Here is a 15,041-nt window from a genome sequence, read left to right on the forward strand (position 1 = left end):
TTAGGCTACATATATAGAGATTTTGATGTGGAACAAAGGAATCTATGAAGTAAACCCTGATTATCATATTAAAGTAGCAATGCGGTCACACATATAGAGAGAGACAGGAAGCTCAGCAACTCAGATAAGTAGCATGAGTGTCTAGGTGCAAAATGACGATAAGGAGGTTATAAGTGCCATTATGAAATCAGAAAAGACACCAGCATTCATGCTGCCTGTCACATACCAAACCCACTAAGGAGAGGCAGGGGTTGAATCTTTATATGGGTGCTTTATTGAGAGGGCTTGTGGTCTGAGAAGATGGCAGGTTCATACCCTAATTGACTATCTTACATTTCCTTCCAAGCCAGCCTTTCTATAACAGAAAACACAGAGCAATGAAGGGTTTTGAAATTCAGGGGAAATTAGATAAAAGAAAACTGCAGCATTCTCATCCTGGACAAGTAGCTGTTTCCAGGGGCAGGTGGTCCTCTTTCTCTCCCTGGAACACAATGGCCCGGATTGCTTCCACTTGTCCCCAGGCAGTAATCTTTAGCAATGTCCCAGGAGGTCAACTGTTTGGGGCGGGGGCAAAATGGGCCTTACCTGTAGTTTCTGAAACAAAAGCTTTAACATATGCATTACCTACTAGGCTTATAACTATTTACCTTAAACTAAAATTTTCCAACTCTTGAGTCCCCTATTAATTAGAATCTGTTTCCTTGGTTAATTAACATGTTCATCCATCTGAAATACAAAGAAAGTGGGCAGTCAATGAATAAAGACTGAAAATTATTTTTATTTATGTAAACAGTGATATTTAGGATTTAAAAAAGCATATTTCCAGTAAATACTTTAAACATTTTCTTTTTACCTACTTTTGAGTTAAGAAAATGTATTTCAGCTCCAAACTGGGCTACTCAACAGTACTTCTTGTATCCAGAGTTTATATGCAGCACTGATTTCTCCATTTAATGCAGTATCCATAATCATACTCATCGTCATCACAAAACGTTTTACATATTCCTTTCACTTTTTCACATCTCTCAAATCTATACTTTGGTTCAAAGTTACTTCCAGCTGCAATCAAGAAAGATAAAGTCACCAATCCAGTTTTTCATTTGGGGATCTTCTTACTGAGGGGAGAAAAATCTCTGTTCTAAGTCATGAGATCATGTTTGTGGAAGATGGAGATTCTGGGATGTCAGACTGTTTTATAACATACTTTATTACTTGTTTCAGCTGGTGACCAAGCCAGTTTATTTCCAAAAAAATGTATGTCCTTATCTTATATCTCACATCAGTAATGAACTTCTTCTGGCTCTCAGGGCCTCTTGCCCTCCCATCTTTTTTCCTTACTTTATTAAGACCAGTTTTACTCATGCACATCTTCATTAAGATGATGCTTATAGTATTTAAAACATATGCAATTTTCATTTGCATGTGTTCTCAGTGTTTTAAATCTACTCCTATTGGCTCTTCACAGAATCATTTGTTCAATGCTTTCTTCTTCATCCCAGACCTCCTCTTAACTGATATAACCCTGCATTTACTAGAACAAATGGATATGTCCCTTTTGCCAGCCTACAAGTAATGAATGAATAATGTAATATAACATAATTTAGTACTAAATTATATGTACTTTTCTTAAACATTTGTTATACTTTTATTCTTGCAGCCTAAATATAAGCCCTTAATTGTTGGTTATCATTTATTCTGACTCTTCATTATCTTCTTCCCGGTATAGCCCAACAATTATAACATAGTAGGCATGAAGATAGCCACTGACAAAGTAATTTACTGAGGACAGGAAACCACTTTAGATATACTCATATACATATAAACACAGTTTTGTTATAAATTAGATATTCAGTAAAAAAAAAGAGTCCCATGTTAGTCTTTTAGTCTGTTGTGAGTCACCTGAAATAATGCAAAGAAGCATGTTCTGAGACTCCAAACTCACAGTTTTCCTCTTATACATTAGTCTATAATAAATGGAAGTAAATATTTTTGTTACTTTAAGATTTTATTTTCCTTAATGATTCAATTGCAACCAATCCATTTAAATAAAGAGATTAGAAGTCAGGACTATTTATTTGCCCCAAATGTTATCATAGTCCTGATGGATCTTGGATAAAGTCATTCCACCTACCTACAGAATAGAGTAAACACAGCTATCACAAATATATTTTGAATATTAAATTTTGCATGTCAATAAAAATAAAGAGGAATAATTTCATTAAAATGTGGGGAATGAATTAAATTGAATTTACATTAAAATTACATAATGTCAACTCATAGAACCTAATTGCCTGCTTCATACCTAATTGAAATTCAGAATGATTTCATTTCAATTCCATATGTCAGGTGTTTATCTGAGTACCTAATTTTTTCTAAGCATTAGGTTGAGAACTAGACAGAAACTTCAAGTGTATAGAATGTAGAGAAGATTCAGATGTGCATACTTAATAAAGTTAGAAGAAAAGAGAAGGAAGTTAAGCTTAAAGTGCAAGAAAGTACCACATGGGCTCTGACACGTGAGTGTGTATACCTCCTGTGGGAATGGGAAACTAATTCGTGATGACAGAGTTTCTGGCCACTGGGGAATTCCTGGCCATCAGTGAGATCTACAGTTATTTCAGAAACATTCTTGACATAATTTAAAGTAAGGAAGAGGGTAATGCATTATTATACTTAATTAAAAAAATACTTTTGCTGGGGTAAGTACTTTTTAAGCTAATCAACATTCCTAAGACCCTACTATCTTGTCAACCCACCAAATCCATGCCAATCTTTAATATATGTTCAATTCAGAAAACAGAACTATGTATTTATAATCACCACTAGTAAAATTAAAAATCTACCAATGTCCTTTTAATTTTCTTATTATTTCAAAGGATAAAAATGTTTGAAGTCATTAAGAAATCTACAAAATGATATGATCTGGAAACAAAAAGTAAATGTAGCAAAATTGGTTCTATCACATCTTAGTTATTTGCAAAAAAGTATCATTTTAGAATCATAGCTATGTCATGTGAAAACTATGAGTGAAAATAACATAATCTCAGCATTTTTGTAAAAATTGGCTATGTAATATGTTATAAACTGTGTAATGCCACACAAATGTCACATATAGATACATAAGCATTAATGTGAGGTGATCAAAACTAGTTAACACATAGCACATAAAAACAAAAATGAATGTCTGTTTGGAGGAAGGACACATAACATCTCTTTTATCTACTGATACCTCTTGTACATTCTAAATATTACTGCTGAAATGAGACCTGTCCTAACAAATTTTCATGTAAAGAGAAAAATGCAAACTCTAGTTTGGGGCCTTGTAAGGGATATACATTCCAGAAAGGTTCCTGGGAGTCTGGACCAGAACAACAAGCTACAAGTGTGGTGGAGGTGTGCTGTGGACAGCAGCACATAAGAAGTCCTGCAGGGACATGCATGGCTCTCTGTCAGGAAACCAGTGGTTAAATGTTCAGCGACCCCCATGCATTGATTCAATGTTAGCTTTCCCAGGCTTTGTGGGGAGTTCTCCATCCTTCCAGGAGAAATGTCTGGCATATATCTCCCCATCTCCTAGCAAATTAGTTATCTGCAGATGACTTCTTCACCTGTTTCATGATTCTCCCTGCAAACAGAGAGGCAGAGAAGGTAGGTCTGGAAGATGTCTGTTTTTACTGGGTCCAATTTGAAGTCAAGGTAGAAGCAAGGCCATAGGTCAGTGGAAGGTTGTATAATTTGTCTGAAATGGTATGATCTCACAGAGTCAAATATGACTATGTTTCAATTCTGTATGCTCTATTCATTAGCTGTGATATAGCACACAAATGAGTTGGTTCATTCTATTTCAATTTCCTCATGAAATTGAGGTTTTTGTGAACTTTTCAAAGTTATAATGAGAAAATATGTAAACTTCTCTTACGGTGTTAGAAAATAGATGTCTTCAAAGTTATTTGCATATCCTATGTTTTTGACTTTCCTTCTGGATTCACACCTAAAAGTGATCCTGGTGAAGCACTGGTACTAGCATTTATGGTCTGCTCTACTGAAAGCACAAACCTCCAGTCTTAAAGCCTTGTTCACTGACTGACTTTTCCATGTAGCAAAGTGCTTGAAACAACATAATCAATTTGCAACTAACTAAAAAAATATCTGAGTGAAGGAATATGTTATCACAGGTAAGAATCTAAGTTTATCCCTGGCTGGTGTAGGTCATTGGATTGAGTGCTGGTTTGCAAAACAAAGGGTTGCCAGTTCGATTCCCAGTCAGGGCACATGCCTGGGTTGTGAGCCAGGTCCCCAGTAGAGGGCATGCCAGAGGCAACCACACATTGATGTTTCTCTCTCTCTCTCTCTCCTTCCCTCCCCCTCTCTCTAAAAGTAAATAAACAAAATCTTGGGGGGGAAAGAATTTAAGTTTATGTGGTCATCAATATGAGTGATTTATAGATTTCTGCCAGATTTTTATACACTACCCTTTAGTAACTCATTGATTTTTCTCCATTTTCACTTTTACATGAAGAGAATTCCTTCTCTCATGATCCCTACCCATGATTTAGTAAGCGAGTATGTTGTACTCAGCTCTGTGCTGAGTAATACTGCAAAAAATGAATTAAAAAACTAAGCACCTTACTCCCAAGAGGCAGACAATGTTTGTTGGAAGGTGATGGCATAAAGTGGAAGCAACACAGTATCACCTGTGAAGACAGTTCTGATATATAAATAAAAGGTCCTCACAGCATATAATAAAGAGCTGTAAAAACTTTCTGGAAAACTCTATTTTACTGTTACTTCTACTACCATAGCTACTGCTACCACAGCCATTATTAAGAGCTATGCTTTAGTAAGTGCCTATTAGGTTTCAGATTCTTTACTGAGCAAATTATTATCTGATTTAATGCTCAACAGTCTTTTAAGATAGGTATAACCATTGTAATTTCACCCATTGGAACAAATGAAGTCAAGAGCTCTTGAGCAAGTTTTCAAGGGAATAGAAGAAGAGAAAAGATTCACAGGCAGTCATGTTGGATTCGTAATTCCTTTCCTGTGTGTTCGAGCACCTCAATGAGCATGTGACTTTTGATTGCATCTCCAAAAGCTGATAACATATTTTCAAGGGGTTGAGGGGAAGCCTAGACTTTGATATGGTATTTTGAAAGAATTTGTGAACAATGAAGAATGCTGTGACTCTCAGCATGACTGAGGAGATAGGGACATAGGCTTCAGCAAACATGACAAAGTCAGATTAGGCAAAAGACCTGTAAAGTTGAGGAGTTGGATATTATTGTGAATGGAGTGGAGAACCTATAGAGCTTTTAAGCACCACTTTCTCAAAAATTTTGTAGCAGAGAGGCTATGTGGTGGGTTGCTAGAACATTCTAAATATGAAATAATGGGAAACATAATTAAGTTAATGGTATTTCAAAAAGAGAGAAGAAAGTAAATTTAAGATATAGTTATGAATTAGAAGCAGCCCAGTTAATGTTTGGATTTGGGGGAAGACTGCTGGGAAGTAAATGATGTCAGGTGTTTTTAGCCCTTAATACCGTGTGCTTGATAACAACAATCAGGGAAACAGAGAGTAAAAAGAAGGGGACATGCTTTAACCTTTGTGAGTAAGATGAGTTCTATTTTAGACATCTTGATTAAAGAATTTAGGGACCAGTCAGATAAGTAAGTTCTATGACTTGTAATAAATTCAGCTTTGTGGTTTGGGAAGAAGATTGAGAAAAAAAAAACATTTGCTGACAGAAGAAATTATTGTACTAAACAAAATAACCTCAGGAAAGCACATAAAACAAGAAGAAAAGGGATTCAGGAACAAAACACTAGAAGTCCCACATTTAAAAGACCATCAAAAATGAAAAACTCAACTAATAATTGTCAAAATAGTGACTAACTAAAGTGCTGTTCAGAAGAATTGAAATAGGATTAGGGGTTTGATTTTAGAAAAAATACCATTCACAAGAAGAGTTTGTTCATTGCTGTGGGTGAGTGTATTGAGGAGAAGAGTATGTAAGAGCTGGTAAAGTTGGAGACAGTGAGTTTGGGCTGCTTTTCAAGATGTTTGGTAAAGAATAGAATAAGGCAAATCAGCAAGTAGCTTGAAGGAAAAAAATCTCTTATGAAATTGAATTCTACCTATAACACATCCAGAGCCATGCCGTTCCTCATTGCTTTTCTTGTTGCACTCTGGATGGTGCTACCACAATGTATGACCTACATTACTTCAATACCTCCAACTCCTGAAAGCACTTCAAAGAGGTCTTCTCAAAACAAAATGTAAATCATGCTTTCTTTTTGACTAAAACCCATTGGGTTTATCTCAGAATAAAAGACAAGACCTTTTCTAGTTCCTAAAAACCTCTCGGTGATCTGGTAACATGGTCCTTTGCTGACGAACCGCCCTCCCCAGCCACTCTCGCCCAGCCACTCTCATCTCGCATGCGTCCCCCACAGACCTCAGTGTGCTCCCATGACCACTTCTTTGCCTCTTTTATTATTTTGCTCAAATGGCGCCTGCTAAATAAGGGCCCTCTGAAAAATTCTATTTAAAATTGGTATAGTCCACCATCATTTTGGCATCCTTTAACTTTGATTTATTATTTTCTAATTTAATTTGCTTAATTATTATGTTAATGTTTGCATTTTTCTCTACATCTAAAATATGAGCTCCACAAAGATAGAAAATATCACCAGCTTTGTTTATTGATTTGTTCTGATCTTATAATATGGCTAACACATGGTAAGTTCTCAATGAGTATTTACTGAATTCATGAATAAATGAGACATAGGGTGTGGAATGCAGTGTCTGAGTCATATACTATCAGTGTTATGAATTGACATTGATCTTCCTGAGGAAAGATCCTGTGTCTTATTCATTTTATAACTCTGTTGAATAGGATAGTACTTAAAACTCAGTTTGTGAGGAATAACTATCAGTTCCTTAAAATAGGAGCTATAATGTTTTAAACTTTAAATCCAAAACCCATGACATTATACTTGGGAAGAGGGAAGTCATTAGTCAAATGTTGTCTGAATAAATAAATACGTCATTGGAATTAGTTATTGTTGTCGCCCCAAGACATTGAGATAAAATAAATCTTGAAATGGGTTGGGTTTGAATGTTTGGAATCTAGTTGAATTCTAATTCTTTTCCTCCTAGTCCTGTGCTGGTTTTGATGGTGACATACCTCATTTCAACATAATATTTTTAATGGATTCAAGTGTGTATTGTGTAAATAACAATAAAACATTGTGTCCAAAACCTGGTGGTATTAGTTCATCAAGGTCAATGCTAATCAAGACTTACAGAAAATTAAAAGTGAAAAAAAAATACACAATGCCACAGAAATTTAGATTTGGGGCCAAAGGAAGGGAAAATGCAAAACTTCAGGTTTTTAGAGTTAATGAGTTTAATATTATCTAACTGTCTTGTCAATCAGTCCAATGAAAATTACAGGGTATGAGAAAGAATATTGCCAGAAATCTCCCCGTTTATAAGTATTTGCCTTTTTTTCTTAAAAAAATTTGTTAATGAATGCTGAGGGCAATATAAATAATTAGTGACACCACTCTCTCTTTAAGGAACAGACTGCAGAATCTCATCAAAAGGGCCCCTAGAGTTTTTAGTGGATATCATCACACACAACCCTTAAAAGATTTCTCCGTGGAGTGATATTAATTGCATGGCTGCTGCTTATAGATTCGCTTTCTCTTTCAAGTTTGTCACATTTGTCCGTTGGACCGAAGGCAGAGGATTGTGACTTGAATATACATTCACTGGACTATATTCAAGGAGGAGTCAGCACAGACCTTAAATGGTTTTAGTTTTGTCTGTCAAACACTGAAGGATGGAGGGTCTGCCAGTACAGACTAGTTCATGTCTCAAGTGCCTTCCAGAACATCTCTCACCATCTACCGCTACTCAGTGACCACTGAAAAAGTCGGTTCTTATTAACCCCATATGAATAGTATACTAGGCTTCTCAATTCTATTTCGTAGGTCTTGATGTAATAATGGCCTGGAATCTGCTTAGGTAGAATAAATAATAATCACACTTTTATAACAAGGAATTAATTTTACTTATCTCAATATGTCTGATATACTTATCATCCAAAGGTTAGGCTATTTTTTTATTTGGAGTCACCAATATATCACCTCTGGTTCATATATACTAACACATGATCATTTCAAATAGAAATTTATTCTCACAAGAAACAGAAAATGTATTTACTACCTGAAAACATTTCTGTCCATTTTCATTTTTAAATTTCTGTGAACCAGGGGTTCTAACCCGGACCCTTCACAGAACATGTTTGGCCTTGCAGGTAGACATTTTTATAGTCAGAGTCAGTGGGAGGAGTGTTACTCGCATTTTGTGGGTAAAGTCTAGGGATGCAGGGAAGCATCCTGCAGCTAAAGGCAGAATGCACAACCACAACAAAACTGTCTGGACCAAAATATCAATAGGGCCAAGGTTAAGAAACCCTGTTTACATGAATATTGTAAAAATAATTTTGGAGATATTCATGCCACAAGGGAACAGATTAGGCAGTCAGTCTATTTTTAGTTACTGAGGTAGGTGAAAGACCATTCATGTCAGGCTCCGATGTATCCTTAGCAAAGAACTGTTTCATAGTGGGAATTCATGTGCTTATTAAAATAAAACTAAAAATTAAACAGTCTCTTGTGACAGAAATATATATAGAAACTTTATCAAAATGAAAAGTATTCTTTCTCCTTGCATGTCACTGTAATAGATAATGGTTCGTGTGAAATAGATCCTTAGATCTCATACCTGGGTTCAGAAAATGGAATGTGATATAAATATCAAGAGAGTAGGTGGGGCCTGGAAATTCTTTGACTTCTTATCTGAGTCCAAGTCTGATCCACATGTATTCATTTAGAAAATCTCCTTTTTCTTTACTTAAGTTACCAATTTCTTTTCAATTTTATTCTGGGGGAAAGGAAATTTTCTGTTTCTATTCTATGTTGTAGTATTGGTGCTTTTAAAAAATCTGAATTAATACAAATTACTAAACTGTATTTCTAAACTGATAAAAGAAGCAGATTTTGCACTTCTGAACAGAAACTGTATGATACAGAGGTATGACTGAGAATATTGTGGAAAGGAACTCAGGAAGAACGGAGCTGAAGAGTGAAGATTACGCCCCCTTTCTTTCTCTGTCTATATCCTCAGGGTCATTTCCAAGGACAGAGGAGGTGAATGCAGCTATTAGTCATAGTTTCTGACTTCCTTTGTCAAACTATTCAATTATAGACATGACCCGTGTGTCTCCATTCGTTGATCGTTGTCCTGCAAACCACAAGGTTGCCAGTTTGATTCTTTGTCAGAACACATGCCTGGGTTGCAGGCCTGGTCCCAGTTGAGGTGCATAGGAGAGGCAGTCGATTGAGTTTATCTCTCCCATCAATGTTTTCTCCCTCTCTTTCTTCCTCTCTTACCTGCTCTCTAAAAAAAAATAAATCAATAAGTAAAATCTTTAGAAAAATTTAATTATGTATAGCCTCTTCACCTTTTTGAAAATTTTCTCTCTTTCTTACTCCCTTTTCTATTTCTTGATACACATATTTTCTCCACTAAGTAATAAATAATTATAGAAATAGGAGTTTGTTGTGATTTCCCTCTGCTTTTTAAGTCATTTTCTGCCTTAAGCTCTGTGTGTCTCATGAAAAAAGATCTGCACTCTCAATGTCTACTCTTTCAAGTGTTATGGTTCACATTTTTTCTTGGGGTTATGTATTGAACAGTATTAAATATTTTATATAATAAAATAATAGCACATTTCTACTGAAGCTTCTATCAGAAATATGCTCCTCCCATTTCTTTGACCTAGGGTTTCTCACAGTATTTATGTCAACTCACACAAGGTGCATAGAACTTTGAATAGTTGTTGAGGAGTGTCCATAACAAAAAAAACAAAAAACATTCTGCTTACTCTGGTACCAAGAGATAAAGTGAAAATGCAATGTAAAGGCACCAGATGCATGTGTGACATAGAACCACTTCTGAATGGTTCAATACTGAATTTTATTTAATTCCTTGTGTATTACAGAGATACACAGGCCTTGAAAGATATGTTGGGGAGGCTTAATAACACCAGTCCTCTCTTCTTGGACCATGTGTCTCTTTCTTTTCTTCTGTCATCTTTACTTCTGCAAGCAGCAATGAGTTGCAGGTCTCATGCAGTAAGCAATCCTAATTTCATTTTCGTGGCACTCATTTTTACACCGACCATTACCCTTTTTGCACTCTCTCCTCAAATCCAAGCTACCATACTGGGGATATTTCTTTCTGGCTGTAAGAAGGAAAGAAGGACTGAAATTAGCAACCTAGCTATGACACACCCATATTTTAAAAGGAGAAAGTTCAGGAAGCAAAAGATAGTAGAACAGAACAAAAGAGCCCCACTTCTAATTTGTGACTCATCCATCAGTGCAAGGTCAGTCATGTAAGTCAGAAAGTGACTTGGACCTAAGTGAAGTGTGTCCTCTTGTTGTCTTACAAGTTAACTAGATAGTAATTTAAGGATAGCTCCCAAAGTCAACAGGAAAAAAGTGTTCATAATTTAACTTCTGTCAGGTTTAATCTTTATAACCATCTAATTGTATTTGGGATCCCTTTTTCTGCTTTCACAAACATTATTTAGATAGAATGGACAATTAGATGATTGTCCTAAAGTAGTGACAGGCTCATAGATAGCAAGCAGGCTGACAGATGTTGGGGGTTGGGCTAGGTGGGGTCTGTGAAGGGATTGAGCAAAAAAAGGAAAGGAGAAAAAACTCATAGACAGGGACAACAGTGTGGAGATTTCTGCGAGGAAGTGAAGTGGAGGAAGGTGGAGGAGGGAATGGGGTGAAAAATGGTGGTGGATGGAGACTTCACTTGGGGTCATGAACACACAGTACAATGTACAGGTGATGTGTAGTGGAATTGTCCACCTGAAACTTGTATAATTTTGTTAACCAGTGTCACCCTAATAAATTCAATAAAAAATAAAACAGAAAGTTGAGAGAGGGGCAATGTTAGGCAATTTGACTTTCTACAACTCTTGTGGGTATTTTAGGATTTACTTCCCCAGAGAAATGATCTAGCTCAACTGGTTAGAGCATCATGCCTACATGACAAGGTTGTGGGTTCTATCCTCTGGGCACATACAAGAATCAGTCAATGGATGCACGAATAAGTGCAACAACAGAGAGATGCCTTTCCCTCACTCTTCTTTCCTCTATCCTCTAAAATCATTTTTTTTAAAAGAAATGATCTAACTTAGACACATGTCTGATGACAACATTGATTTAAAAAATGGGAATGTCTAGAAGGTGTGGTCAGTGCTTGCTATGACCTGATTTCTAAAATTACCAGGGCTCCTAGCTACATGTTTCATCTTGTAGCTTGGAGATTAACACAATAGAAGTTTATTATTTAGGATAGTTGAAGATACTTGGGGAATTGGGGGATGGGCCTGATAGGCTGTAAGATTTATTCTAAGACAAATACATTTTAATTTAATATTTCTCATTATAGGCTAGCCCACGTGTTTTTAGAATCCCTTTGTTTTGGAGTCTTACTTTTTTTTATATATACATCATTTTCAATAAGTAATGGCCTTATTCATACCTTGAAATTAAGGGCAACTAGTATGGGAGAATTCTAAATTTTGCAGGTGTTTGACCAAAGGGTAGACTCAAATATTTTTGTATATTTGTGGTATGAAATCAAATACATGTTCCCATTAGTTTCTGACATTAATTACAGTTTTATATCCCAACCAGTCCCTTTAATGGCCAGACCTTTCTTCCTGGACATTCTGTCTGCATTTCCTAGATGGTGGTGAATAAAGATACTTATTAGTGAATACCCAGACTCAAGCCACATTATCTATATGGTTGGTATAAATAGCTAATATAAAACCTAGCTCTTCCATTAAAATGAGCTCTTTTCTCACTATAACTGCAGAGGTTAAAAATATGGCTTATAGCAGAAAAAAATAGTAACTGCACAGGTTAAATGCTCACTTCTAAGTATTATTTAGTTTATAATTTCTTAGGAATTATTATTCTCAAACCATATATCACTTGCTAGTGACAGAAATCTGAATTTTACTCACTTTAGACAAAGTTCTGTCATATTTGACACTATTGTTCAATATTCTTTACCCTTCTCCTGTTAGTTCTTTGTCTTATTTCACCTTTCTAAAATTATTGTCTCTTTTCTTTTCATCCTGACCTCTAAGTATAAGTAGTCCCCAATATAAGTGTCTTTGGATCACTAATATTCACCTTTGCAAGCGTACATCCACTCATTTAACAGATAAGTACAGTTGACTCGGGAACACATCAGGGTTTAAGGTCACCAACGCCTACACAATCAGAATTCCAAATATAACTTTTGACTCTCCCAAAACCTAACTAATAGTCTACTGTTATTGTTTTATTTTCTAAAATGTCTATATTCTGTATTACACATTTTATAATTTTGTGGAGAAAATATACTCGTATATCTTGACACGCTTCTTTTACTTTGGGATTTTTCTTGTTGATTATGGTGAAAGTTATCTAAAAGTTTTGCCCACTGTGATTAACAAGGACAATGACCTCATTTTGTAAATATAATAAAAACATACAAATAGTTAACATTGATGTTGTAATCTATGTCACTATATTCCCGAGCAGTTTATAATTTATGAGACTACAAGACACATAAGTTTGTTGATAAGTGTATGAATAAATTTAGTTATCAGTATGGACACATGATGTGGCTGTTATAAGGAAAAATAAGCTAATAAGGCATAAAAACAATAATATCACTTGTCATAGTGATATTATTAATGTTAGGTATTGTTGAAATTAAAAGAAAGAAAATCTATCATATGTTAATAGAGTTTTATCTTGACTCTTTCTAGAACTGGAAAAAATCTACAGATCTTTTTCTAACAATTTTTAAACAAAGGAAGAGGAAGTTATTTTCTTAGCTAAATTAACAACAGCATTACATTGTTAACTTTATTAATGCTTGGGCCCTATTTACAATCTATCCACTTGCAACCTTAAAGTGATAATTGATCAGTTTTTTATGTGTAGATTCTTAGATTATCATAATGGACTCACTAATATTCATAATGAAAGATAAATTACTTTAGTCTCCTAGACCTCAGTATAACTTCTATTAGATCTAAAAAATTCATCCAGGAACTAAAATTAAATATTTTCCTGTGAGCTAGGGAGTTTGAGTCTGATTTCAGTACCAGCATCATAAACTGGGTAGACTTGAGCCCACCCTTTCACCTTAGGCTCTTTAGGAAGAAGGGAATAGACTCAATGATTGCTCCATCTCCAAAACTTATTATTCTACTTACGTGCACTTAATACTTACACATTAATTCAAGAGAAGAGAATCTTGTTACATACCTGATGTGAAGATACAGTCCTTGAGGGGAAAAAATGTTCTCATGAAAAGTAGAGCTCATATACTACTTATTACACTCAACATTCATGTGATCTGTGGCACTCAAAGACATAAGAGTAGTGACTAGAAATATTTAAAGAAAGGCCAAGAAGGGACATGATTTGCTGGTAGTACCAAGAACAGAATATTAAGAAAGGCTTTCTAGTAATTTGAAGTAGTATGCTAGCATTGGTTTTTAAAAAGGAAAAGGTAAATTGTTCCCTAACACTGTTCCCTACTCCTTAACAGTTGATTATGCTAAAGAATTTTTTTCCAGAAAGAATAGACTGTAACTGTTGCTGCAGGATGAAGCTGATGAGACTTTTCATCTTGAAATAATTTTAGATTTATAGAAAAGTTGCAAAAATAATAAAGGCCAATTTCCCCTCTGTTAACATTTCACTTAATCATACCACATTTGTCAAAACTGAGAAGTTATCATTGATGTAATATTATTAACTAAACTACAGGTATGTTTCACCTGTTTTCAAACTATTGTCTCCCTTTCTTTTTCTGTTCTAGAGTATCACAATGCTTTTGGTATAAAAAAATGCTTTAATCCCTATGTTGTTACCATGCTTTTAACAAGAAATAACCGATTGTTTCCTCAAATTCATTAGTACAAATATACCCATAAATGTTTCTATCGTACCTGGTAAAATTGTGACCCAAAGGAGCAGAATAAAGAAAAAGAGATGAATCTTCATGGCAGAGAGTTTCTTAGGAAGAAAGTGTCCACAGATCGTCTTTTTTAAGTCAGGGTTTTCACATAAGGAAATAGAAAACCCTTTTTTATTTAAGGATTCTCGTGGGACGTGGTTTTAACTACTGAGGCTTATCAACAGCAAGAACATTTGTATGCTTGATTGAATTGTGCCATGTTCAAAGAACATGGTCACAAAAATTAATGTGAAATTTCCTTATGAAAGTAATGACTGATTATGTTACCTTAGATATGCTGTCTTGAAAACACAATCCTTAAGGGACTTTTAAAAGATATGAGTTTAGATTGCCAAAACATCACAGTGACAAATTTTATAGACATATAATCCTTTCTTATGTATAATTATAAATATGTTAATGATTTTTATATTAAATTAATAGATGTCTGAATCGATAATATAGAATTTTATAGCTAGAAGTTTTCTTTGAGATTACTGCTGTTTACAGTTAAAGTAATAAAAATTAGGAAGGTTGAATGTTTTATTTCAATTCATATAATATGTAATTGTTTAAATGTGACATAACCAGGAAATTCTGGTTTTACTAATGAATATGGGAAATACTTAACACAACAGGTTTTTCAGTATTAAATAAATTCTTATAATAAGTTATTTGATTTCACAATTCTAGGTCCAGTGTTTTTAATTCTGTTTATGTAACTGGAAGTGATTTCTGATCCAATTTGCATACCACCAAAGTTTAATATTACAGATACATGCAGAAGAGCTGCAAGTTTTACAATATATCCAGCAGCTGATGCTGTAGTCAGAGGACAACTCATCAATTATCTCCTACCACTGAGTCAAGAGAATTTCTAGGATAGTGGTTCTTAAACATGAGCTGCATCAAC

The 15,041-nt window shown here is 34.9% G+C and overlaps 2 protein-coding genes across 2 annotated transcripts; both read right to left on the bottom strand.

The window, feature by feature from the left end:
* Nucleotides 1-925: 925 nt before the first annotated feature.
* LOC123821456 (beta-defensin 110-like) lies at nucleotides 926-6,443 on the bottom strand. The gene is made up of 2 exons (XM_045842834.1): nucleotides 6,362-6,443; nucleotides 926-1,059 (listed from the first exon to the last, which is right to left on the bottom strand). Exons 1-2 carry the CDS (start codon nucleotides 6,441-6,443, stop codon nucleotides 926-928), a joined length of 216 nt encoding a protein of 71 aa, XP_045698790.1.
* Nucleotides 6,444-10,170: 3,727 nt separating this feature from the next.
* Nucleotides 10,171-14,175, bottom strand: LOC123821297 (beta-defensin 110). The gene is made up of 2 exons (XM_045842550.1): nucleotides 14,121-14,175; nucleotides 10,171-10,319 (listed from the first exon to the last, which is right to left on the bottom strand). The coding sequence occupies exons 1-2, from the start codon at nucleotides 14,173-14,175 to the stop codon at nucleotides 10,171-10,173; spliced, it is 204 nt and encodes a 67-aa protein (XP_045698506.1).
* Nucleotides 14,176-15,041: the final 866 nt, after the last annotated feature.

The sequence above is a fragment of the Phyllostomus hastatus genome, unplaced genomic scaffold (genome assembly GCF_019186645.2).
Source record: "Phyllostomus hastatus isolate PE091 unplaced genomic scaffold, TTU_PhHast_1.1 phas_contig_40, whole genome shotgun sequence".
In the NCBI taxonomy this organism is placed as follows: domain Eukaryota; kingdom Metazoa; phylum Chordata; class Mammalia; order Chiroptera; family Phyllostomidae; genus Phyllostomus; species Phyllostomus hastatus.

Coding starts and splice junctions, on each gene's coding strand:
- LOC123821456 (XM_045842834.1), bottom strand. CDS start 6,443: ATGCGAGATGAGAGTGGCTGGGCGAGAGTGGCTGGGGAGGGCGGTTCG. Junction 1,060..6,361: donor TGTTACCAGATCACCGAGAG/GTTTTTAGGAAC, acceptor TCTTGATTGCAG/CTGGAAGTAACTTTGAACCA.
- LOC123821297 (XM_045842550.1), bottom strand. CDS start 14,175: ATGAAGATTCATCTCTTTTTCTTTATTCTGCTCCTTTGGGTCACAATT. Junction 10,320..14,120: donor TTGGGTCACAATTTTACCAG/GTACGATAGAAA, acceptor TCCTTCTTACAG/CCAGAAAGAAATATCCCCAG.